General features: G+C 39.3%; 1 protein-coding gene across 1 annotated transcript; it reads right to left on the reverse strand.

The window, feature by feature from the left end:
• Window positions 1-4247: 4247 nt before the first annotated feature.
• RAB43 (RAB43, member RAS oncogene family) lies at window positions 4248-26627 on the reverse strand. The gene is made up of 3 exons (XM_026099547.2): window positions 26309-26627; window positions 13909-14092; window positions 4248-13026 (listed from the first exon to the last, which is right to left on the reverse strand). Exons 1-3 carry the CDS (start codon window positions 26516-26518, stop codon window positions 12776-12778), a joined length of 645 nt encoding a protein of 214 aa, XP_025955332.2. The 5' UTR covers window positions 26519-26627; the 3' UTR covers window positions 4248-12775.
• Window positions 26628-26642: the final 15 nt, after the last annotated feature.

Below are 26642 nucleotides of genomic sequence, written 5' to 3' on the forward strand. Positions count from 1 at the left end.
CTTCTTTCGTTGATACGGAAGACTTGCATATAAAATTGTTTAATGTATCAAAACTTGAAATAATGTTAAACATAATGAAAGGAGTAATTAGTTTATAGAGCACGCTGCGGGAGGCCTGGGCAGGCACCGCGGCGGCGCGTGCAGTGCGGGACGGGGCGCGAGTGCGGCGTGCACTCCCGGGAGCGGCTGGCCCGCGCCTGGCGCCGCGTCAGCCCGCGGAGTCCCGCTCGTGTGCTTGGCGAGCGCCCTGCAAAGCAAAAGGCGCCTCGCTGCAGCCCGAGCACTAGCGCAGCCCTACCCGTAACGCCCCGTGCGCTCGGGCGGCCTTTAGCTCTGCCGCTTTGTGCGAGCGCGCTGCGGCCGCCGCCATTTTGTGTCACCTCAGCGCGGGCCGCTGGGGGGCGGCGGTGTGCGGCGGCCCCGGCGGAGGGGAGCGGGGACGGGAGGGCAGTGCGGGAGCCGTCTGGCCTCACCTTTCTCTTTCAGATGATAAAAGTAATAAAATGCAAAACGCTTTCCCCCGTGCGGTTCCCCGAGGCCTAGGGTGTTATCCCTCTCTGTGGATTGAACTCCACCTTGGTAAGTAGTAACGTGGGCTTGGCAAACCCTGAAGAGCTAAACTGCTGAAAAGTAGGCAAAGGTGCCTGCTCATGGTTTTACCTCATTCCCACCGTCTGGTGGTTTCACATAAGTGCTAAGCACCTGCTCCCTGCAGTTTCACTTGGTCTTCAGTAAATTTTTGCCTGAGTCAGGGACTGAGGCATTTTGGCCTGGAAGTGTAAGAGCAATGAGGTGGGAGTCCGGTGCTCCTTCACGCGCTCCTGGCTGCTGGGAAAGAGGGGTTTGCTCCCCAACTTTGCTGTAGATGATTTCAAATGAATCTGAAGTGTGCATTTTTAGCATTTAGGAGAGATTTTTTACATTTAGGATTTGTGTGTTCCTGTGTTTTAAGAGCCTGACAGTTGTTTGGGCTTTCTTCAGCAAACAAATACACAGCCAGGACATGGAAATGACACAAGCGATATTGCTGATGTACAACATGGGAAGGATGTGCAGCCGAAAGGCCCCTGAGCATATAGGTATTGTTTCATCAGTTGATTGATTTGCAGAGCGACTGGTATCACACCAGTGTTTTCTGTGCACTGGATTTTTGGAACTTTGTCAGCTATTTTTTATCTAAAAAATGTTCCTGAATGATGCATGGAAAGGAATACTAACAAAATAGCTTGCAGAAACATTACGCTGAACTTTGACATTGCCAGACTGAGTTATTTTTGTTCCCCAAAACTAGGATGGAATCTCAACCGAGTAAATTGTTAAAAACAATTATTTCCTGAGTGCAGTTTATCAGGTTCCAAGCACAATATTTGCATGTAGTGACAGCAAGACCTCACAGTCCACTTTTCTAGTCAGTGAAGATAGTTTTGTATTCTGAAGTGCAAAGAAACGTATATATGGTACATTAAATTATACTAGTTGCACAGGCTGCTGAAGGTATGCAAACTTGCCCAGACTTTTCATCTCCCAAATTGACTGAGGTTTCTACATTCCCTCTCTTCTGTTTGCTAGTTAAAAGCAGTGCAGATGTTTTGTCTCCCACCTAGTCTTACCAGAGATTAACGTAAGATAGAAATAGTGATGTGAGCAACACTACACACAAAAGGGACTTGCTGAAAGAGAGGTGAAAAGCTGCTGCTTTCAGTGTCATAATCAAGAAGCCAAAATTACAGGGGTTTCTTCAAAACCCAATGCTAGGCTTTTAAGTTTGGTTAGGAGCTATTTCTTTCCAAGTTAATCTTTTATTCAGTGGTACCACTTCATACTCTCTATGCTCAAATATGGTCTATATTCAAATCTTTGTGTATACAAGGATGGATCCTTGGGTGAGGAAATACATCCTGTTCTCAGAACTAACTGAAACAGCTGGCGCACAGAGTTTGAGAAAAAAGTATTTCTGTGGTCAGTTCTGTGAATAAAATAAACCAGTAGTTATTCAAAATAGGCCGAATGGTAGACACGCAGCCACCTGAGACTCTAGATGAGCTGGGCCAGAATCCCTTGCTGGTCTTGATTAAAAGGTTTTCTCCTTGTTTTTTTTTAGGCTTGTATGCCTGGCTCAGAATCCAAAAGTTGCACCAAATTCTCTCAGTTTGACACACAGCTGCTGCAGGTTCACCTCATACCCTCTCTGCAGCAGAAGCGCTGCCTGTTGTATAGGTAAGAATGTTTCTTAGAATAAGAAATGGATTTTCTACAGGACTTGAGCCTCCTCTCTTGTTTTATGGAGGTATATCTGTGAGTACAGTTTCTGCTAGTTTAACAACTAAGTTCCTGACCATTGGAAAAAAAATAAGGTAGTGAACTTTTGCTCTAAAAAAGTAAGGGTATTTTTTGAAAGTGCAAGCTACATAATGGAGGACAGTTTACCCCACTATAAGAAAAAAATTGGGCTGCGATGTGTGTAAATATCCTCCTGTATCCAAACTATTCCATGTTCCTGGATAATTCAAGAAAAGGTTCCTAGAAATACATGTGTGTATATTTTTTTATATATATACACAAAAGAAGTTCCTTTAAAATGTTTGTCATATAATAAATAACAATAACACACCTGTAATAAACAAGCCAGCTAAACATCATATAAGTTGTCATGGTTGGTTTCCACATGAAAAAAACAGCCAGCACACCGAGAGTTTCAGAGAAGAGTATTTCTGTGGTCAGTTTTGCAAATAAAATAAACCAAAGGAGATGTATTACTCTACCTATTTGAATTTGTATGCCATGCACAATTACATATGATACTGCAGCACATATCAGAGCGGTGTTTTTTTAATTTATTTTTTCCTAGCATGTTCTTTCATTATTAGATTAGGCTGCTCGTATTCTCAAGGGTGCACAAAGGTGTCCCGGGGAGATTCTGGCCACCTGTTGCTTGCTCCCTTATCAATCAGAGGTTTGTGTTCTGTGTGTCATATGGCATTTTGGAACATGTTCCTCAATGACTTGGAAAGTAGGCTACAAACTGGTCAGTTGTATGGAAACAGGTGTGTGTCCTTTCTACTGTGGAAATACCGAGAGACCTTTTTTTGCAGCAAGACAGACATATTGTGAGCTTTGTACGAAGTGACAGATGACTTGCTCATCATTGGTATAATCTGTGAAAGCACAATTAGCTTTTGAAGGCCCGGTGTTTTACAGGGAGTATAGAGAACTGTTCTACATGTTATGTTTCAGGATTGTACTTAAAATAATGGTGGTAGTCACATAAATGAAACCTAACTTTGCATTAACTCATGGTCTCATGTTACAGCCCTGGCATTTACAACTTGCTTTTCCCTTTAATGTTTTTGTTTTGGTAATTTTTTTGATTCTTTTACACAGATCTAGAAACCATACTATAGATGTAAAGTACACTTAAAATGGAAGGATAAATACCCACAAAGACTTGAAACATTTTATTAAGCATGACGCTTGCATTATTTGTCTGTTGTACCAAGTCTCCACAGCACTGTGCACAGCAGTGGCATGTATCATCGCATCCACAATGTTTCAGTAGTAGAGAATGTGTCATTATAAGAGAATTAACTAACGTATTCTGCTGCACCCAGCACTCTGAGGAACCAGCTTAGTGCAAGGCCATTTTATTGCAAACTACTGATTGTTGGTTTTGTTTGAGTTCCTTACTGGAGTAGTAGGCTGAATATAGAACTGAGTAACTCAATATTAGGCTCCTATTGATCAAAAGGGCAGGTTTTAAAAAAGCTGTTTAGCTCTTCTACTGACATTAGAATTAATGAGCCAAGCAGAAAGAAAGGAGAGTTGCTTTGCTTAATTTACAGGAATTAGATAAAATCCAGGATCTGAATGTTCCCAGTGGAAGGTACAGTTGTAACCACGTTATTTACACTTAATTGTAACCATGAGAAAAGGTTATCTTCACTTTTCCAAGATGGAGGACATGGGTTTTCATTCTTAGTCTTCCAGACAATTGTTTTCCATAGCTTTCTAATTTGAAACAATGTTGTGTGCATGCATTTGTGTGACAGGCAGTTGTAGGGGTAAGAGGAAAAGAGTTAAACACCGTTTGTTTTATGAAGAGTACATTTGATTGTATCTTGTATAAAAATAAAGACCCTGCTCCACTGTAAAAGAGGATACATAATTTCTTAAGATCTTGATTTTATGTTTCTGATAGTAAACTGTGACAAGGTAGGTATATGCATAAAATAACAACAAAATACATGAACTGCCAAACAATTAAATTTTTTTAATGATGCACAGTACAACGTATCCACTACTTTGCTAAAATTTACAACAAAAATGCAGGTTCCATATCTGTTTAAAAATATTTTTTGTAATAAATTCATAAATAGATGAAGGTAAAATATAAAAAACTACTGTAGTATGCAAGCTTGCTCCCTTGTCTCCTCATATTCCAAATGACCTAGTCAGTATTGTGATAAGAAAGTTTAAAAGTAAAGTTGTTACTGATGATTAGAAATGTGCAGCCTGCGTCTCTTGAAGAAACCCTGAAAAACAGCAACATATTTTTCCTAGAAAAGGCAGAATAATTTTAACACTGGTATTTTCCAAACCCCTTAAATCATTTTGGAATGCAGTGAATGAATTCAATATGAATTAGAGATCTGTATTTTTTCCCCAACAGGTGTGTGAGCCAGACTCACTTCAATGCTGTATAGTCCCTGGGGTTGTGCATCCTCAGGATACTGGGTTTTATATCCATCAGACATCAGTGAGTGAGGCACTATTACAAAAGAGGGAAAAGCAGGTAGACAGCACTGAGCATATCTGACTATCAAAAATCTTAGCATTCCTCCACACAGACTTAAAAAAAAAATCTTTAAAAACTGTTACAAATAACTAAACTCACCTTTTGCTCAGTAAATGACTGAATCTGCTTCATGCTTCTGCAAGCAGGACAGTGTCTAATCTCAACCATTGGCTTCCATGCTGGTGTAGCCCCTGGTTTTGAAATGGTATGTGTATGCAGAACCATTCCAATGCTTAACTGTGTCTGGTGAATCCCTTATATCACACCACCAAACTGTATTAGCAAAGTTATTCTTCTCATCAATATATCAGTCTATTAAGAAAATGTGTATAACATTTTATGTTGTCAAGTATCAAACTACTTTTCACACTTAGAACATTCTGTTTTAATACCATTTATAAAGGGGAAAATGCTTAATTATACACAACACTGAAATATGGAATGATCATGAAAAATACAGAATGATCATGAACCTTTTTAAGCTCTGCCTTTTGCATGAATGTAAGTCTTTCTGATAACTATTTCCCTTTAGTGCAAAACTAGTTCAACACAAGTTTTGTGCTTTTTTGCAATGGTAATCACATACTTTTGAAGAAATCAGTAGGCACTATCTGCAGCCTTAACATTTCTGAAAATTCAGCTCTTAAAAATTCACTTTTAAAAAGCAGCTTCAAATTGTCAAAACAAGTTTGCATGCCATGTTCAAAAGATAATCTTTCACACTCTTATTTTCACATACAATAGTTTAGATGCCCAAAATCACACCTTTGTATCTTCAGATGAGTCTGTATTGCTTGGAGAATTTATTGCAGAAAAAATGGGTGTAGACCATCACCTATTCTGCAACACAGTGCAATGTAATAGGCTGTTACTTAGTAGTTACTATGAAGAGACTGGCTTTGGGGAGTAAATGGATTGTTGGTCAGGTATCCCAAAAAGACAAAATCTAAGGAAAAAAATACACAGTTTCCCCATCTAACTTTTCCCTCTGCTTTTATCTGGAGAAGCTAGTCCTTATATCTTTTTTCTTTCATTTTAAAGAAAACGTAAGTGGTTTTTTTGTATTGATTGAAAAATTGGAAATAATAGCCACAGAATGGGTGGTTAGAACCAGAACCATACTCAGAATTCCCCAAATTCTCTTATGTCTAAACTACTAGCTTCCACAATCCTGATAATATGTAAGGTACTTTCTAAGCTAAGATTTACAGAAACTTGGATGCTTTTAACTAGCTATTAGATGTGAACAGTGAGTACTTTAAGATGTCTGATTTAGTTTAGGGGGGAGTTAAGGCTTAAACTCCTACAGTGCAGTCTATGGTAAGGTGTATGTTCTTTCCCCTCACTACACTATTAAAAGTGTTAATGAAAGCTTAAAATATGTGACCACTGTTCTTGATATCCTAGTCTAAACAAGATTTTAAAAAGCTAAGTTTAAAATGTACATATAGGATAACAAATTTTATTTTATAACATGTTTATGACTAAATTAAAACAAAAGAAAATAGTCCATTTGTAGTCATTCAGGTGTAATACCAAATTTTGGATGGGTTAAGTAAACCTTAGAGAGAAGAAGTGGCTTAGATAGAAGCAGCTTTGTGAAGCTGCTGTACCTACCCAATACCTTACCCTGCCCTGCACTACCTATTCAGATGAATGATCACACCTAATTTTGATTGATTTCAGAGTACAGTATTATATACATTACACATTACAGATCTTAAATTACTACCACAGAAGCAGGATATTGATAGTTGTACACATGCAAAAAAAGTGCCAGTTATAGCCTATCTGATGGCCTTTCAGAGTTTTGTGGTAGGAAGATTATTCCTCACTTTTTTTTTTGCTAAAGTTGAGGCTGACAGAAAGTAAAAATCAGGGTCAGTAGTTTCATTGGATAATCACATCTGAAATAACTCAACTGAACTCTAAAAATGTCTTGCAAAAGAAACATGGAAAGTGACTTGTGCTTTTTTTATTTTTTTTAAATGATAGAGAGCCTCAATAAATTTTTATCACTATATGATCCTGGCAACATTGTATGTGATCTTTTCAAGATTTTCAAAGGTTGTGCTGGAGGAGAGAGATGCACATTAACCAGTTTTACCTCATAATGGAAGGAATAGGGGGTGTTAACTATAGCTTTAAACCAATTTAACAACTCCCCCAATGTTAAACTGTTCTATTACCATATGTTTAGCAGTCCATTCTTTTTTCAGGATAGACAACAGTTAAATTTCTGTTGCAAAAGAGCAAACAGTAAAAACTGTAACCATTTATGTAGTATATTGTTTTACATTTGGGAAGGAAATTATTTTCTTTGAACTGAGTAAGCATTAATGAAACCTCCTAGATTTAATCAGATTAACTAGAAAGTCTTCCCTTTTACTCAGGCTTCACTTTTCTCATTCCTGTGAAATCATTCAAGTCATTTGTTTTCCACTGGGCCACTGAATCACATGGAAAGACAAGGCAGTTGTTGAGATGGTCTGCCTTCAGTAGCATCTAAAATTAAGAATGTAATACAGGTGACTGCCATTATCAGTATTCAAGTAACAGAAATCCCTGTTGAAAACACATAGTAAAAAATTACGATCTTTCCATATTTCAAAGAACTTTTTAAAAGCACATTTTTGTAATTTGTCAGTCATACTAAAGAAATGCTTTCTAGTATCAGGATAGGAGAGTACGTTGGCTATTTTCATCTAACCTGCGGGTTGGTGTGTTTGTTTTAAATTTGTTACTCTGCTCTTTTTTGAGTAAACTAAAACAAAATGATAAAAGGATATAGAGGGATAAACTTGTTCTGGAAATCAGAACATCTGGTCATGGAATAGTTTTCTTCTAAAGTGCACAGTGGGGACTGCATTTAAATGCTTTCATCTGAGAATTTTTGCTGCTTCAAATAACTCTACAACCTAATTCAGTGGAGTTAAAGGAAATCTAACATTTCCTGACCAGTAAAAAATAAGGTACCCAGGAGACTGGCTCTCTGACTAAAACTTCAGTAGGATGATCAGCACCCAAAATAAATAGCACAAAATCAAAACTGAGACAATATTCCCCCTACCTATGAATCTCACTTTTTATGGAATAGCAAAGAATTGTCAAATCTGAGAACAGCCCAATTATGAAGACTGTTCTTGACTCTCAAGGTTACCATACTTCACACAACTGTAACAAAATCTAATTAATACTCTATATGGGTTAACAATATGGGCATCTTTCATTGCCAAATTTATAAATCTAGAATGCCTTTTAGCTGATGAAGCAATCTAATGTAATTTGGGAAAGGATAACTAAGTGGTTAGGGTGATCAGCCTAAATTCTGGGATTCATTTCCTTTCAATTCCACTAAGAACTACACATACGTACTTGGATCTGTTGCTCTTTGTCTTATATTTGCCTCACTTCCTCTACCTCAAGGGTGGGAGTACAATCTACAAAATGATCAGATGCTAATGGGGTTAAGCAAGAACTACCTCTTCATAAAAGAGCACATACTTGCTCTGATTTCCTTGAATTTTCCCTATCTATTTAATGCTTGTTCACTCTACCTGGAGCCTTGTTTCCCTGAAGCCTCCACAGAGGATGACTGACAGGTTAAATTGAGCACTCTCCAAGGTCAGAAGATAACAAAAGGAGAGTCACTTTATCTTTCAGTTTTACAAAGCATGTATTCTTCTCGCTTGATTTTCCTCCAGCATACTGTTTACACAAAATAATGCAACAAGGTAAACTTCAGTGGTCTTCTAATACATGCATGTTTGAGGAAGCAGGGTAAGTAAAGACAAAAAATTTCTGTTAGTGAAATAACATATACATGCATCCTGTATTTAAAGAAACTCACATTATAGTATTGCATGCATATTACTATAGTTTTATAACATAAAACAGTCTTATGAAGGGAAAGTAATAATGTTGTTAACCTGCAATTCCATGGGAATTGACATAAGATGGCAAAAGACAATCAAATAGTCATCTGGACTCAGGCTAGGAGTATAAGATTAAATAATGGAGGTGTGAATCTCAGTGGGAGAATACATAGCAAAGGAGAATCAAGGAAAGGCTTTAATGTTTTTTAAGGACACTGCTGCTTGAGTGTATATGTAATATAATACACTACAGCAGTATCACATATATGTCTCTACCTGACAGCTCTATTCTTTGAATAAATCTGATCTCTAAAGGCAAAGAAAAAATTAAGCAAGAGCTCAGCTTTTCATGAAGTTCACAGTACTCTATGCAGTGTTAGCAGAAAAAGTGACCTGCTTTCCAGTACAGTGAGAGTGATAAAATGGTTAACATTTTCCCTCTATTTTTATGTGTTTTCATTTTTTTAATTTGTTTTACAAAGCAAATGTTAGCAGGTTTCTGGGCTGACATTTATTTGAAATTACATGTACATATTTATAAATATTTGTGCAAATTCCTTCCATGATAAAGGACTGAATGAGTAACTGGAGATAAAATTAGGTTAAACCAAAACTAATACAAAGAATAACAATGCCCATGCTACTGGGAATCACATTCTGCTGATGATTTCATTTCAGTATTTACCCCTGCATTCCACACTTAACTGTTATAAGGCAGGGATCAACGTCCCCTTCTGTGTTTTTGTAACATGTTGCACATGGGTGCACTTTGGGTACTGCCAAAAACAAATGGTAAATACTAATGCAAATAAATGGTCAGCCAAGGAGATCTGGTTAAAAGCAATTCCTGCAACATAGTCTGTTAATGTTCAACTGCCAGTAAACAGGATTCTTAGCAAATGTTTATGCCACAAATTCTGATCACGTGCTACTGCATTATTCACTTGATGTACATCAATGCACATTCCTAACCTAAGATTTGAAATAGAATATTTTACTTGTAAATCTCAGGCATATTGCTACTCATCCAGGTATCCTTTTGGTTTCAACAGGATTATTGTAAATAAACCAAGAGGAGTGGGCTGCTAGATCTAATAAAGGTCTTCAAAAAGGGAGTGAAAAGCTACAAATTATGTTTACTGCTTAATACATTTCTGGTCAAGAAGCTAACAATCTAGTGATGGCTATACTATTATTAATAGACCAAGAAACCATTTGGTAGTTGAAATAGCCTCTTACTACTTACAGCCCAAGCACTGTCATTCACATGTGCTATTAACCTGAACAAATAAAACAGGTCTTCCATTTATTTCTTTGTTTGCTTTTGTTCAGTTAGGTAGGACATGCAAACTTGTGTTACAGTCAACATAGAAGAGTTGAGAACTAGAAGATGCAGCTGACATAAAGCCATAGCCTTAGTTTTCCACTGCAAAACGAAAACTATTCTAAATTCTTGCTTTCATTTGAAAACAATGAACAAATAATGGGCACTGTATTTCATGTTTTCTGACTGAAACAGACTAACCTGTAGGCAGAGTCTCAACCTTCAACACTGTCATTTAAGAGATACAGCAGGGCAAATCCTAAGGACAAGTGTAGTGCTTGGTCTAATTCTACTTATTTACTAAACAAAACTCAAAATTAAGGAAATGGATCAATATGTCATTTCTCCATCTACAGTAAAAACAGAATCATGCACTGACTGCACTGAAAGCGGGATCTACATTCATTTTGCATCTTCTTCCAGTTTTAAGATGAACTACTATGTAAGCTACTGATTTTGATCTGAGTAGTACCAATACTTTATAATCAGCATGGCTTAAATACATCATTTGGCACTGATCCTGCAAATATTGGGGAAGCTGAGCTTATCTGAGAGTCCATGTCCAAGCATGCAGAATTGCAGGACTGTTACCTACATAAATAAGCTATAATACGTCATGAGAGTAGGGCAATGCCTGATAGCATTTTGCAGCTTAAGGACTATCTAACTAGGAGGAAAAACAGTAATCAGGACTGAATTATAGCTTGGACTGTCTTCATTTTGGAAGACAGGGTCTGCTAATCAATAATGAATCTGGAGTTGGGTAACTTTCATCTTCAGTGTTTAGCTACTGCTGGGCGCTTAGTGTCTGTTATCTTTGGATGTAGGAGAGCTGGGAATGTCCTGGAAAACCATCTAAAAATACTACTGAGTACTGCACCTCAACCTGCCCTTCCATATAAAACATTAGAAATGTGAAAACTACACTAATTAAAAAATTTAAGGCCCCTTCACTCTTACAACTATGAAACTTGAAAACTATCCTTTTAGATTGGAAGCAGACAGACTACAAAGCATAAGTAATTCTTCAATAATCTACATCATAGTTTAAAAAAAACAGAAAGATGAAAGAATGGTTAATATTTTCTGTAGGAAGATGAACAGTACTGAAATTAGGATCCATTAGCCCTTTCTTAATCTTCCTGATTTTCATGACACTGGATATGCCAAATGGCCAAAAACTGGTGTAGCCCTAATAACAACTCAATCCACCAGGTTCTTTTTGATCAAGATTTTCAAAAGGGACAAGTGATTTTGTTTTAAGTGGGTGCCTTCTGAAAATGAACGTCTTTAAAGCATCAGGATCGCAAAAATCACTTGTTGCTTCTGAACACCTTTGCTTTAACTGCAGATTTAAAAATAATCCTGCTGCTGCTCCCTTTGCAAATCCAAGTTTGTAAGGTGCTTGAGAGTGTAAATCCAGAGAGGACTGCTGCCATCAGTACTTTAGCTGCATATACAACATATACTAACACAACACAGAGCTGTGTCTGAAAGACAACTACATGTAGTTGGATTAAGAAATGTATTTTACTTAACAATATAAACTTTTCATCGACAGTGAAAGATTTTTCCTGATGAGTATTTTCAAGAAATGAAAAGCAGTTAGTGACTTGTGACAGGGAGAGGGAAGCAGATGAGTATAAGGTGGGAGGTTATGACTCAAAAAGAGGTTGATTTCTTACAAACAAGAAGTTGCAATGCATGCAGTTTTCAGCTATTCTGAAGTTTTCTTTCCCACTATATGCCCAGATTGTATTTAAGGAGATGTTTAAAAAAACCCAAGCCCTAGTTATGCCATTTAAGCAATAACCACTCTAGTAACATAATGTCAAATGTATGACCAGAATTAACCCTGTATATAACCCTGTATATGACCACTAGACACATGCCAGTAGGTCACGGCTACCAGTCAGTTCAAGGTTTTCCAGTTCCTGTTTCCCGTGGTGCAGGTCTTGAGTTATGGAATGAAATTAATAGAATTGAGGGCAAGAACTCAAAGACACCCACTTGGAAAAGGGAGCTAGCATTGTGCAAACAATAAGAAATGAAATATATCAACCCATTCCTTTCTCAAGGGTGTATTTAAAATAATTAAACTAATCCAGTCATGCTTGTCAACAAGTCATGTGATATTGCTCAGGCTGATTTTGCTATTTGTTAAAATGATAACTTAGAAAAAAAAAAAACCTGAGAGAAGGCTGCCCCACCAGGGCCTGTACCAATATTACCTAGCAATCCATATGGCCTCGGACAGATGACTGTTATTTGGTCCTTTAATCAAAATGTTGGGTATTTTGACACTTGAAATACTTTTATCAAAGACACCGTCTCTCACTTCTAGGCTTTTTGGTCATTGGTGGAGTGCTGAGGATTTAAAGAGACATTTCAAGGTTGCCTATTCTAAAAGTGACCTCCTTTGCCAACAATCACATACTGAATGTTTCAGAACTTTGTGTGTGTGTGTTAGCCTCCAGCCATCTATCTCCCCACTCTACATCAACAGTTCCAAGTTGTTGCCTCCACTTTTGTAACTTACATGCAGGATACAGAAAATAAAATTGTGGGGACAAATGCAGAGTAAGTTTTTCAGAGGGCTTGACTTTTAGGACTACATCTTAAGAGTCCCCTTTTAAAAATAAGACACCAAAGCAAACAGGATTGTGTCTAACTTCTACAAAATTGCTGGTTTCACAGGAGGAGAATATGGCTACTGTGCTACTCAGCATTAGGGTGAAGCACCATCTAAATTCCAGTAAAGTTAGGGATATCACCTAGCTCATATCAGCAGCCACACCCCCAGCCTTCTACGACGTCTTTGCTGTCAAGCTTGATGCTGTCAGTACTCTTCTCACTGAACATTGGGCCTCCGTGCCTCATCATGAGCTCTGTGGCCATCTTCACAAAAGCCTCTTCCACATTGCTGGAGTCTTTTGCAGAGGTCTCTATGGCACAGATGATATCATAATGTTCAGCCAGACTCTGAGCTTCTTCCAGCTGAACCTCTCGAAGGTCACTTAGGTCAGACTTGTTTCCTGGAAGAAAAAAAACAGAATAACTGATAACAAGTATTTATGCCAGAGTAAGTGTTTAGCAGAAGGTTCTCAGGTTGCCCAGAGAATCTGTGGGATTTCCATTCTTGGAGATTTTCAGAATTCAACTGAAAAGGCCCTGAGCAACCTGATACTAGTATTGCTTTGAGCAGAAGACTGGACTAGATGATCTCTGTAAGGCCCCTTCCAACCTGATTTTTTGTATGACATGTGTAAAACAGCAAATGTCCATAACCAAGGTGACAGGACTGAAAAGCAGTGGCTGGAGACCTTAAAGGGGGAAAATCAGGCTAGAAATCAAAGCTGAAACCATTTTGTGAGAAAAGGAAGACAAAAGTGAAAACAGCAGCAGTCCGATGGTTTCTAGGGAAATATAAAATACTGGTATATTAGTAGCCCCTAGAGCTATGCCTGAGTCGCAAACATTGGCTCTGGGAGCTAGAACTTCTGCCCCGATGTCTTTCAGAACCCCCCAGTCTGCTGAAGCATGTGGGTGTCCCAGCTCCCCAGAACTGGGGGATATGGTGGCGCTTCTCTGGGCTTATCATCAGAATAGCTCCCGAGCAGATCTGCCTCAGAGCGTGGAAATCCTGAATACCCAATTCTCCACTAAGCAATACGCAAGAATTTCACATCAAGCTTCTGATACAAACCTGGCTCCTTTTTAACATAAATTAGTCAAAACAGACAGGCTGCTTGAAAAAAAAAAGTTTTGATAAATCAGCACTTCCTAATTAAAAAAGTTTGGAAAATTTCCAATTAGCTCTATTACATACATACAACTTTTACCCATGTTAAACAAGCATTGCAACTAATTACGTTGTACAGTACTCTGTAGTGCTAAGTATTGATATTTTAACTCACCAATCAGTAATTGTACAATGTTGGAACCAGCATACTTTCTCACATCCTCGATCCAGCGAGGAATGGACTGGAAAGAGCCTCTCTTGCTGATATCATAGGCTAGGATTGCTCCATTGGCGCTTCGGTAGTAACTCTGTGTAATAGTTCGGAATCTCTCCTGGCCAGCCGTGTCCCAGATCTGCAGCTAAATAAAACACAGCATGCAGTGAGACATTATCTAGTTTAAACACACTTTCTGCTTTACACTTTTCAAGTATCTCTTTTCTTTGGAATAAAGAATAAGAGTAAAGATTTTAGAATACATTATGTTTTCTTGATTAAAAAGACAGGGTTTGATTCAATAGCCTTGTCATAAATCTCCCTTACATGTAACACATTTTGCAGTCACTTTTTTCCCCCCAGTCATTTGTTAATGATTTAAGGATAATAATGTACAGCAGAGAACTTTTTTATACGTGGCTGCCCAGAGTTTACACCCGCATCAGCTGCTGAGACACTTTGGGTTCATGCTGATAAGCTCTGATGCATCCTTTCTGGCAGTTTAGGACAGTATCACTTTCACCTGTCCCACCTTACCCCTTGGCCGCTTTCTCTAGCAGAGTTAGCAAAACAAGACATTAGCCCTCCAAGGGCTAAGAAAGCACTCCAGACACTAACGCTTCTGGTGCGTTAGTGAAACTGCAGATGGGTTTTCACTAGCGTATCATCTGAGGTATTGATTTGGTTTTGCCACTTCTGCTACAGGGGCAGTAACCACTTATCAGTGGAGCTGGAATAGGAGATGGTGGCATCATCTGATAGCACCAAGGCTGTTTGATAAGGAAATGTGAGACAAAACCATAGTATAAAAATAGTGCCAGGATTTCTAGGTTTCAGTGAAGTCAAAGATCTAGATGCTCAGCAACCTGAACAACTCTTTCAAATGAATACCCATGTTTTATCTTTTTTTTAGTAAAACGTAGCAAATAAAAGCTTCCTTTGATACATAAAGACTATAAGATTATTGCAAAAATTCTCTGTCAGTCATCCTGTCCTTTTCTGGGTGACAGAGCAGACATTACATCTGGACAGGAAGAGGAAATGCTCAGCTTACGTACTTTTGCCTACATCCAGTAGCATAAGAACCATGATTCTAGTATCAGGGTTTGAGTTCTCAATACTAGGTGTTCCACAGCAAGGAGACAAACAACTCAGAGTGGACAAACAAAATATCCTGCTCTTAGGGAAAATTTCTCTTTAAATCCTCTTGTTGTAAAGGTTGTCTCATGTCCTGGAACATGACAGCTTATATCCCAGAAGCTTTTAATCTAAAGTAACTGTGGATGTTCTCATTCTCCATATAAAGCTCTAATCCTTTTTGAATCCTTCACAGCTCTTGGCCTTATTATATAATACCAACGAATACCAAAGATTTTCCTTCTATGAATTTTTAATTTTATGTCATTGTTTCACTTTTTTTCCGTCTATCCCCAGATAATAAATGAGAGCACGCTGCTTGCCTTTTTGTGTCATTCGTTATATTCTGCATCTCCTCTTACTTGAGAAAGTTCACATAAGTGAATACTCCCGATTTTTTTTATCTTCCCATATCGTGGAGCTGTTATTTATTTGTTCCTCTCTCCCTGAGCCTCTTTCTTTTAAAGCACTGACAAGAACTTAACACAGTCTTCCAGTAATGTTGTATACTTAGTAATATGAAACTATTTTTAATTTATCTATTTTGCATATTAGTATTTTGTTTCTATCTTCTGTCCCTGCTGTGTGTTTAGGCAGAAATTCTCATTTTGCAAAAGGCTGTACTGATCAGATTACTTTCCTGTGCTAGCTAAACATTTAGAACCCAAATGATATATGTGCACCTTGATAGGAATTAATCAAATGACAAAACGCTTCTCAGTTGTGATAACAGTTTTCTCAGAGAAGTGGAGGGGACTGTAATGGACTCAGAAAACAGAAAACCACAAAGCAATGATTTTTAATGGAACAATTAATGAGCAGCCACCAGACAATTACTAGAGGCAAGGAAGTTCATGGTGGGTTTATGGTGTTCTCTGTACTCAAGTGTCTCCCATTACACCTCTGTGTCTGTATGTAGTTTAAATCCTAGTACTTGATTAGGTCAAATGCAAAACAACGCTAATGATAATTACTTAACTCTTGGGAGAGGTCTCAGAGATACTGTGCATATAGAAAAATTATGAACTTTTTTCGTAAAAGATACTTGTTTTAGGCTACACTTTTCACATGGCGTAAATAAAAGTGATTTACCTGTAGGGTGATTGAGTAAGCCAGTCTTGGGCCTTAAGCTGTACACTGAATTTGAAAACCTCTGTATATATGCAACTTTCATAGAATTACAGAATCAATGAGGTTGGAATGGATTTTTGGAGGTAACAAAGCCAACTTACTGCTCAAAGGAGAGCCAACACTGAATTCAGACCGGGTTACTCAGGGCTTTGTCCAGTCAGGTCTATTTATGAACATCCTTCTTGTACTGGGAGGCCCTAACCTGGATGCGGTACTCCAGATATGGTCTAACAAGTGTCACATAAAGGTGAACAATTGCCTCCTTTGATCTAGTGGCCATGATCCTGTTGATACAGCCTAGTGTGCTGTTAGCCTTCACCACTGCCAGGGCACACTGCTGACTTATGTTTAGCCTACTGTCCAGAGGGTCCTTTTTAGCAGAGCTGCCACATGGGCAGTCATTCCCCAGCCTGTACTGATGCAGGAGCTCAATTCGTTCCAGGTACTCTGCATGTGTGCTTGCTGAATTTCATGGAATACCTGTCAGCCCATTCCTCCAGCAAGTGTAGGTCCTCCTGAATGGCAGCCCTGCCCTTGAATTTATCTACTATACCCTCCAGTGTAGTGGTGTTTACAGCCTTGATGAGGCAGCATTCCATTTCCTTCTGCATGTCATTGATAAAAGTATTAAGCTGGACAGGTTCCCAGACAGACCCATGTAGTCTTCAGGTAGAGTATGAAACATTAACAATTACCCTTTTTCACTCGATGATCCAGCCAGTTTTTTCCCCCATCTAGTAGCCAAGCCATCTGGACTATAATGCCACAACTTGGATATAAGAATGCTGTTGGAGACCATGTCAAAAGACTTGCTAAAGTCACAGTGTACAAAATCCCTTGCTCTCCCATCATCCACAGAGCCACTCATTTCATCATAGGCGGCAATCTGTTTGGTCATCCATGGTAAATCCATACTGGCCATTTCCAGTCACATTCTTCTCTTTCATATGCCCAGAAATAGCTTCCAGGAGGACTTGCTCCATGATTTTCCCAGACACAAAAATGAGGCTGACAAGCCTGTAGTTCCCAGGATTTCTTGCCCTTTTTGAAGATGGGTATGATATTTGCTTGCTTGTAGTCATCACCATTTCCCCAGATTTACAAAGATGATAGAGCAGCCTCACAATGACACCAGCTAGCTCTTGCAGCACTCCTGGATTTTTATTTATTTATTTTTTTTAAACACAAGTATCTATATCTGTGTGTTTGCAGGACTGAACCTACAAAGTTGCTGAAGTCTTAAGTGTCTGGCTAGAAGCAGCACAGACCACAGGTCTCACCTTCTGAGCAGCTCAAAGAGCAGTCTTCCTCCCAGGCCACATCCTGCAGGTAGGCTCTTTCCCTTACATGCTCTAGGTTCATATTCCCTTACTTGTCACTTCTCTTTTGTATAAGGGCTGTGAATCATTCAGCTTTTCACAAGATCTTTAGTTTGTTGTGGTTTTGCTTTCATTGCTGAGATTACAGAATGTGTTACACTTATCTGTGTGACAACCCGTAAGTGGACACTTACTTTGCAAACTTATATACCAACTGACACACTGCTGTTTGTCACTGCTCCCATCAGTCCTGCTGGCAGAAAGAGCAGGTGAGTGCTCACTCTCTGTTTCAGGCAAAGTCAGCCAAATAAGGACATGGTTTAATGATTTGCTTAAGCCAAACTAAGACCACACTGTCATCAAGGATATGCCATCCCAGCTGCATATCCTTGCCTGCCTTCTGCATTGAAACTATAACTTCTGAAGCTGTACACTGAGTCACTAACTCACTGATGTAACTGAAAAATAGGGCTTTTATTTTTAGGATTAGTACTAATTACACAGCCTTATGGTACTGAGAGCATGCAGACTGCAAGGAGAAAGATGTGACCATCTTTTTCAGCAATAGCAAAGTTGGCTTGAACGAATTATGAAAATGCCCCTTCAGTTTAACTCATTGCTGAAGGTGGGTGTGAACCAATGCAATGACCATTGCTGAAGCTGAATAAAGAGTCCTTGTACAATCTCCTCCTTACACAGAGCTGTGTGGTGATGGTAGCTTCTTCAGTTAATAGGAATCTTTCTGCCTGGTACCTTTCCACGCTGAGCATGCTACTTTTTTTGGACTAATACAGCTCTCTCCTTATAGTTTGGAAGCTTGAAAATCTATGCTATGTTTGAAGTTTTAACAACTGTCTTCCTTTAAATCATTAAGAGCACTACAGACAGACAGACATACACACACAGTATGCAAGTTCTATAAACCAAATTACTTAAACATATATATATTCCTAAAGGCAAAAATATAGCTTATTTGCTTGACAGCATCTTTAGAAACCTAAAAAATATTTCAGTATAGCATAAATTGTTCTGTCAGATGATTAAAAAAAACCTAAGTTGTCATAAAAATGCCGGTTCTGATCCCAAATAAATATGTTTTTTTCCAGTAGGCTTAAACAGATGTATTTCAGACAATCCTACTGAAAAATAAATATGAAAATTATCTGTAAGTACCCATCTCAATTAGAATTAAAAACACCATTTTATAGTAAAAATTTCAAACGATCTCTTGTTTAAACTGTATTTACAAATATCTAATTCATGGGAAGAAATAGCAATTGTAAATTCTATAAAAAAAGTATAATCTTAGTGGTCCTCATTTAAAAGCCATCCTGAATACATTAGATTCTAAAATCAAAATAACAAATGAACAGTACTACTGGAGGTTATGGAAAAAGCTATGATGATATATTCTTTGTATTGTAGCAGTATGTTTATATATTATATGAAGCTTTTATTTCCTTGGTTTAAGTGCTTGAGTTTTTTAAGTAACGTGACAAGAAGCCATAATTTCTGCACAGCAACCTTAACTTTTTTTAACTGAACTCCTGGTTTTATAATTACCTGGCCAACAATTTTGGTGAAAGAAAGACAGAAGCTGGGATTGCTGGAGAACTGTATTAAATTCAATTGAGTGTATCAAGGAAAAATACCTATGAAACTGGAGACTGGTACTATGCTTTTAGAGGGACCATCACCTATAACGAATGGACACAGGATAAAGAGCAGAGAATAAATCTCCACTGTTCTGCAGAGTATGACAGAATACCCTAAGTGAACAAAGACAGGGAGCCACCTTCCTTGTGCTAGCTGTTTCACTACTGAGTGCCCATTTAATTACAGAGGGTGATTATTTTCATCTGCTTTTAAATTTGAGTTTTTTGGACATCACAGCCCTTAGCACTGGCTGGTACTGAGTAGCAGATTGCTAAACCAACTATTAACACCCATAAGATTTTAGATGATTCTGTAGAATCACTATAAAATCAGAGCTTTCCAGACGTACATTAGACAAAATTTAGAGTATCTTTTCATATTTGCTTTCCCATCCTTTCTGTTGGGAAGAAATATACAGGGAGTATATATCATTCAGCTCTTGCAATGATGCAGGCTGGGGACTGACTGGGGAGCGAGCAGCTGTGCTGAAAAGGACCTGGGAAGGGGCGGGAGAATCTTGGTAGAGAGCGAGCTGAACATAAGCCAGCAACATGCGCTGGCAGCAAAGAAGGTAACACCATCCTGCATTGTACTGACAGGCAGAAAGCCAGTAGATCAAGGAAGGTCCCCCTTGATCTCCTATCCCCCTTTATTTGACACTTGTTAGATTGCAATTAAAATACAGCATGCAGTTTTGGGCCCCAATACAGGAAAAACATTGATAAACTGCAGCAAGTTCAGTGGAGGATCACAAAGATGGGCTGGGTGCTGGAGTACGTACCCTGTGCGAAGAGGCAGAGGGAACTGAGCTTATTCAGCATGGGAGAATAAAAGGCTTTCAGAGGACCTATTAGCAACCTTCCAGTACCTATGAAACGGTTATCAAGCAGACTGAGCCAGGCTCTTCACAGCAGTGTATGGCAGGAGGATGAGAGACAATGGACAAAAACAGAAGCAAGAGGTTCTGACTTGATACAAAGAAAAGCTTTTTCACCATGAGGACAATCGAGCAGTGGAGCAGGTAGCCGAGGGAGGTTGTGCAGTCTCCATCCTTGGAAGTTTTAAACATTCGACTGGATAAAGCCCTGAGCAACCTGGTCTCATCTCATAGCTGACTCTGCTTTGAGTAGGAGGTTGGACTAGAGACCTCCTGGAGTCCTTTCCAACCTGAATTACTCTCTAATGCTATGATTTTAGATTAAGAAATATGCATGTCTGCACACAAATCAGTAATGCTGAGCTATCATGTTTAAGAAGGCAAGTTCAAAGAAATGTGCTTTGCACTTAGAAAAGTAGATCAACCCTGACCCATAGGGCTGCACAGCCATCTCTCATGATAGGAGAGCACATGTATAGGACTGCTGTACTTCTGCTGAGGAGACACCAGACAAAAATACAGGTGAATATTCACTCGGCCTGGGATGACAGATGAATTGTGCCAATCTCCATGGACAGCCACGGATGATACATAAGCCAAACATTTTATGGGCACTTTGGACTTACTGTGCCTATTTCAATAGATTTTTCAGAGTAGTACCTGTAGTACCTGTGCTGTTTATTTGATTTTCCTGTGCACAGGTGCTATATGTCCAAAACACATCTGCATATACGGTGCTGGGTACATAAACAGTGTCCATTTTTCTGAGATTTGTGGATGTCAAGCAGCTCTATAGCAGTCATTTTACCAACCTGGTAGTTTGATGTCTAAAAATTCTTCACAAATGCACTGCCTTGACAAATAAACACAAACTCATAATGTGTGAGGAGGGAGGAGGGGGAAGCCACACGGAGCTAAAAACACCAGCAAATCATACACACCCTTAAAACAGAAGGTGGAGAAATTTATGGTGGCTTTCTGGAAAATCATTCTGTGCTGACTGATTAGGTTTAAAGAAAGCAGCATTTCAACTATTAGAAATTGACAAAGTGTTGAAAATGGTGAGTGACAGATTGACCGAACAGCATAGTAAACAAATATTTATCAAATGGTTTGATGGAGACTCTTTTTGCATTGGCAAACACGCTGTTTATCAAAGGATAATTTGAACAAAGGTCCTCAAGAAACTTTAAATAATCTCTCCTTCTCTACTTCCTACATAATTTACAAAGTACTTTCCTCTCCCTCATTCTTCCAAGTATCATGAGAGTTCAGGTTTACTTTTATTTGTGAAGCAGCATTAATAATAACTAAGTAGTTCCTACAGCTGATAACTTCCCTTACGAAGACAGCATTGTCACTTTTGTGCTATGAATTCTTCAGAACATAGCAACTTCCATAAGATTTCCTCATAGTGAAATGGTGGATGCAAAAACTCTTTCTGCTAAGTGATTCTATACCATGTTTAAATCCTGTCATCTCAAATGGAAAACAATAATAGACAATAATTTTTGTATGCTGGCAAATCACATGTACGCCTAAAAAAAAAAAGTACTGAAACAATTCTGCAACTTAATCTGTACAATCTTTGCCAACAGCAACAAAACCAAGATCTGTATGGCAATATATTTCATTTTAAAGTAATATTCACACACAGAACAGTTTGGTAAACTGATCCATTCAATTACTTCCCTTACAAAATTTTCAAAAAATGAGGAATTCCACTTTGCTGGGAATGCAGCTTTTCTGTTTGCTCTAACTTTATGAGTGTCAAAGTAACTGAGAAGAGGGCTACACTTTCTTCTGTTTGCCTGTTGCCTCGATTATAAATTATCAAAGAACATAGCTGCCATGTAATAACCAGTTGCTTAATTTGTATTTGTTCAGCACCATTATTGAATACACTTTTTGTTTCTTTTTCTTCCCTTTGTTTTGATTTCTTCCCTATTATGTGTTTCATTTTTTCTTCCTTCTACCTTTTACGACACCATTCACTTTAATGTTAAATCGGGGGGGGCGGGGAGGGGCTGTTTCAGAGTTGATCCCCCAGTGAGTCACAATTCAAGACAGCTAACAAGTCATAATAGATTACCTGCAATTTAGCCAGGTAATGACACATTTTGGTTCATTCTGAGAGGAATATAGTTACAGCTAGGAGGCCTGAATAAAAGCCAAGAATCTTAGTATCATATGGACTAGATAAACTTGTAAATTAAAAAGTGCAGTGCTACATAAAGAAGTATTTGTTATAAAAAGGAATTTGTTTGTTTTCAAATGTTCCTCTCTCCTGTTGCTCTCTGAAAGATAGTCAGAGAGAAAAACTACTGCATGAAAGAAATATTCATTATATGTAAAATACTATCAATTGACAGCATGAAGTAGACATTAAAAATAGATACCCTATGAATTTCCTCTTATGAACAGATAAATTAATGAAAATAAAAGGAATTTTGCTACCATTACTAACTACAATTCATGAACTAACAATGTCCTTGCCTGTCATTATGTAAAATCTTATGTCACTATAAGAAATATTTATAAAATCGGAGAACTAACAGTTACAAAACATTTTTGTTCTATTTGCCAGATTTTTTCTATCAAAGAACAAGTAATTATTTTATCAATATGACTTTAATCACTATGCATTAAGTCAACAACTGTGACTTTCAGGAACTTCATTCTCTGTACTGTAGGGCATAGCCTGCTAAGAATATATTACATAGAGAGTGTACCATCACCACTTTCAGCCTGTTAAATAGCATGTCCTTGAACACTTTTTGTTAGTGACGACATAGACATTTCATAAAGCTGAAAGAGAAAAATGCTGGATATATACTGGTCAGAACATGCCTTTGTGGTCAGAAATGAAGACGGTCATCACAGGTAGTTTTGACTTTAAAGTTCCATTAGAACCCAGCTTGCCCAATCTGCCAAATTCCCTGCCTGGCTCCTTGCCACGCTGCCTGCCTTCTTTCAGTCCCCAAGGCTCTTGCCCATGGCTCACAGAAGCCTGTCCCAGAGACACCTGGCTAGTATAATCCCACTGGACAACATCTCAAATTGCAGTTGGAAGTCTTAGAGAAAGAACAAGAAGAGAAACAGAAGATTGGATGGCACAGAGAGCTTATTCTTCCTGTATGGAAGCGGTAAATCTCTGCAAATCAGGGTAAACACATATTGGGGAAGCTTATGGTACTTTATTGTTTCATTTCTAAAGAGAAAGCTTCAGTTATCAGGACTGTCAGTGAAGAGCACCTTTCTGAAGCACTAACTTCTCTTTATATATGAGGCTGACTAAGCTTCAATAGCAGTAGTGTATGAAATGTCATTTGAGACATTTGAAAGAATACAGCTTTAGGATGTAAGAAAAGCCTTACTTGAGGAAAAACAGAAAAGCTGTTTGCAAAACCTTTGCCTTTACTTCAGCATGCTTTTTTCCCCCTGTTCAACAAAAGTGCATCAAGGAAGTGAGACTTTTAAAATCCTTGGGCTTCAAATGTTTCAGACAGTGTAATCAAGACATTCAAAGTTTTAAACAGAAAGGGACACTAGCTCAATCTTAAAATATTTGTTTCAATCTCAGAATGAGTGTCTGATTCATACTCAGTTGTCTTGTAATACTATACTTAGCCTAACTGAAAATGAAACTTAAACCACTGGGGATGTGGAGCAACTGGTGTTCAAATGCTCCATGGGACTTTTTAGTACACATTGTTGCTGTGAAAGGACTTCTAGAGATGAGCTTATAAATAATTATGAAAACTGGAATTCTCGTTCTTGCAGCATTTGATAAAAACAAACAAAAAAGCTTTCTAACTCCTTGTGAAGATACTCTCTTGAGTAGCAGAAATCCATAATGAAAATGGGCAGCACAGGGATCACCTGGCATGATTTTGTAAGGATCTTAACAGTCAAACAGCCAACTTGATTTTAAACACTTCCTGAATGTCTCTTGATTTTGGGCATCTCAATCAACAATTTATTTGAAACTCCTTAAACAAGTATGTCTTATGTGATGTACACAGAAACAATGAGAAACACAGTGCATCTCTCAGAGAGCATGTGTACAGGCTTCTTTAATACTGGCTTAGAATATGAGTTGTTTGGACAGTTAAAGTGCTCTTCCAAGAATCAGTATAACCTACATTGAAACTAAATTTGTCAAATATGCAATATATACACACCTGATAGTAGCTACTTTGTAAGGGAATTCACAAAACTATAATAAAATTATCTATTTTCTGCTTTATTTATTTATTAATAAAATAATCTATTTTCTGCTTCCTATAAACACTGAACAAACCTATCTAGATTAGATGTGCCACTCTGAAATTTCAATCCAAACTGAAAAAGCCTAACTGGAATTTAAACTTTGCATAAAACCCACATCTTAAGAGACCAAACAAACAAACAAGACAAGCAAATATTCTCATATTCTAACCATGGTCCTGTATCAGCACCTAAGAAAAATGTCTGCCAAGTAAATAGCAGCAGAGTTGGCTTAATTTGCCTAAAGTAATGCTTAAAATATTCTTCATCAATCCGTGCATCCTGAGTTTTTTAAGTGGTAGTACAGAACCATTTAAAGCAAATGAAAGCCTTTTTACAAGAGCCCTGCTTTTCTTACTTGTCTTTTGTAAAATACCTAGAAATCCTCCACAAATTTTTAGAGGTCTGTAACAAACAAGAGTACTCAGGCACAAGTACTGACAATATGAAAAAGAACATGTAGGGAGTTTGGTTCATTTCTTGGGCTGGTGTCCTCCTACTCCTAGAGTCCCTAGCTGAGACCTTTGGCACTAGGAACAGACACATTTGTCACTTTGTGTGTGCCTGGCATTTAAATTGAGCCAGGTTTCAATCCTAAAGGAAAAACCCCACTTCTACTAGCTTACCCTCACTTGCTGTAAAGCCAGGAAAAGGAACTAACAGCACAAACAAAATATGAGTTGCCCTCTCAACTGCTAACCCCAGCTATTCTTATATGATGGGAATAAACATATACTGCAAAGAAAGTAAACACCTTTGCTAGGTATAGAAGTCTTCCCTGTCCCTAAACTTATAATGCCCTCCTCTTTCCTAAAATGTGTGCCTTCATTTCTACCATTTTCTGCAATTTTCTCTGCTTAATATTCTGCTCAAAGTTACATTATAAGAAAAAGATAAAACAGAGAACTTTGACCCCTACTTTGGCAAGGCAGACCACAATTCAACTGCAGTTACCATACTTCTGTATCATCCTTCATCTCAAAAGCATTACAGTTTTATGATCTTTTCCAGGCAGTGACTGAATAGAGTTCTTTTTAGTGCCATTGTGGATAAGTAAGATGGTTGCATAGTTTAATTCTGGAGGGGACTCTGGAGGTGGGTGGATTCCTCCCAGCAGGTCCAGGACCTAGGTTGTGCTGCAGCAGCCTCCCACAAACTGCAGAGTGCTTCCTCTTTTTCTCTTACCTTCTGATCATGCTTCTGTGCTCAGAGGCCCAGAATGTTGTAGGGGATTTGTACCACCAATGCTTCCACTGGGTAAATGCAATATCCTTTTTCTAATCCTCAACAATTACCTGATTTTCTCCAGCATGAGAAAAGCAGATGTCAAATTCAGAACTATAAAAGTGACACTTTTGGAGATGCCTTGTAAACAGTACCTTAAGATAGCTTTTACATGTGCTTAATTGAACAACAGTTCCTCCTGCTTCCCTGAATCTGCTGGTTCTGCATGCTTTCCTGGAGACACAGCAGTCCAGCTGAGGTTCTTTCTGGCCTGTAAATCCTCACCAACTGCCTGCCTGAAGAGAAGGGCACTGCAGTTAAAGTACAACCGCAGTGTATCCCCAAGCGAGGCTTTTACCAGTGCTGATGTTGCGCCAGGCAGGAATCAGCCCGGCTTGCTGCTACACAGCTGATCCTGCTTGTAGCAAAGGAAGTTAATCTATGCGCCTGGCTCTGCCGGCCCCAGCAAGCAGGACATGTCCGAGCAGGAGGCACCAGAGCCGGGCGGCCCCTTGCCGAGCGTGGCACCTCTCCGCACGGGCAAGTAAACACCGAGCCGGCGGGGCCCGACGCGGCGCCGGTCCCGCTCCCCGGAGGCGGAGCGCCCCGGGCGGGCGGCACAGCTCGCCGCCAGCCAGGCCCTCCTCCTCCTCCTCCTCCTCCTCTTCCTCCCCTCGAGCCCGCGGCTGCGCCAGCCCTGCCCGCGGCGCCCGGGGCCGCGGCGGCGGGGCCCGGGCCGCTGCCTCACCTTCACCCGCTTGCCCTGGATCTCCAGGCTCTTCATGGTGAAGTCCACGCCGATGGTGTTGCCCTGGCGCTCCGCGAAGGCCCCGGTCTTGAAGCGCTGCACTAGGCAGGTCTTGCCCACGCTGGCGTCCCCGATGAGCACCAGCTTGAAGAGGAAATCGTAGCTCTCCTCGGCGTCGGGCCCGGGCCCCGGCGCCGCCGGGCCGGGCATGGCGCTGCCGCCCGCCGGCCTTCCGCCCGCCGCCGCCGAGGGGAGCCGGGCTCTGCGCAGCGCCCGCCGCGCCGGGCCCGGCCCCGCGCTGGGCCCGCCTCCCGCCTCCGCCTCCGCCTCACCC

This window comes from Dromaius novaehollandiae, chromosome 12, assembly GCF_036370855.1.
Source record: "Dromaius novaehollandiae isolate bDroNov1 chromosome 12, bDroNov1.hap1, whole genome shotgun sequence".
NCBI classification, from domain to species: Eukaryota; Metazoa; Chordata; class Aves; order Casuariiformes; family Dromaiidae; genus Dromaius; species Dromaius novaehollandiae.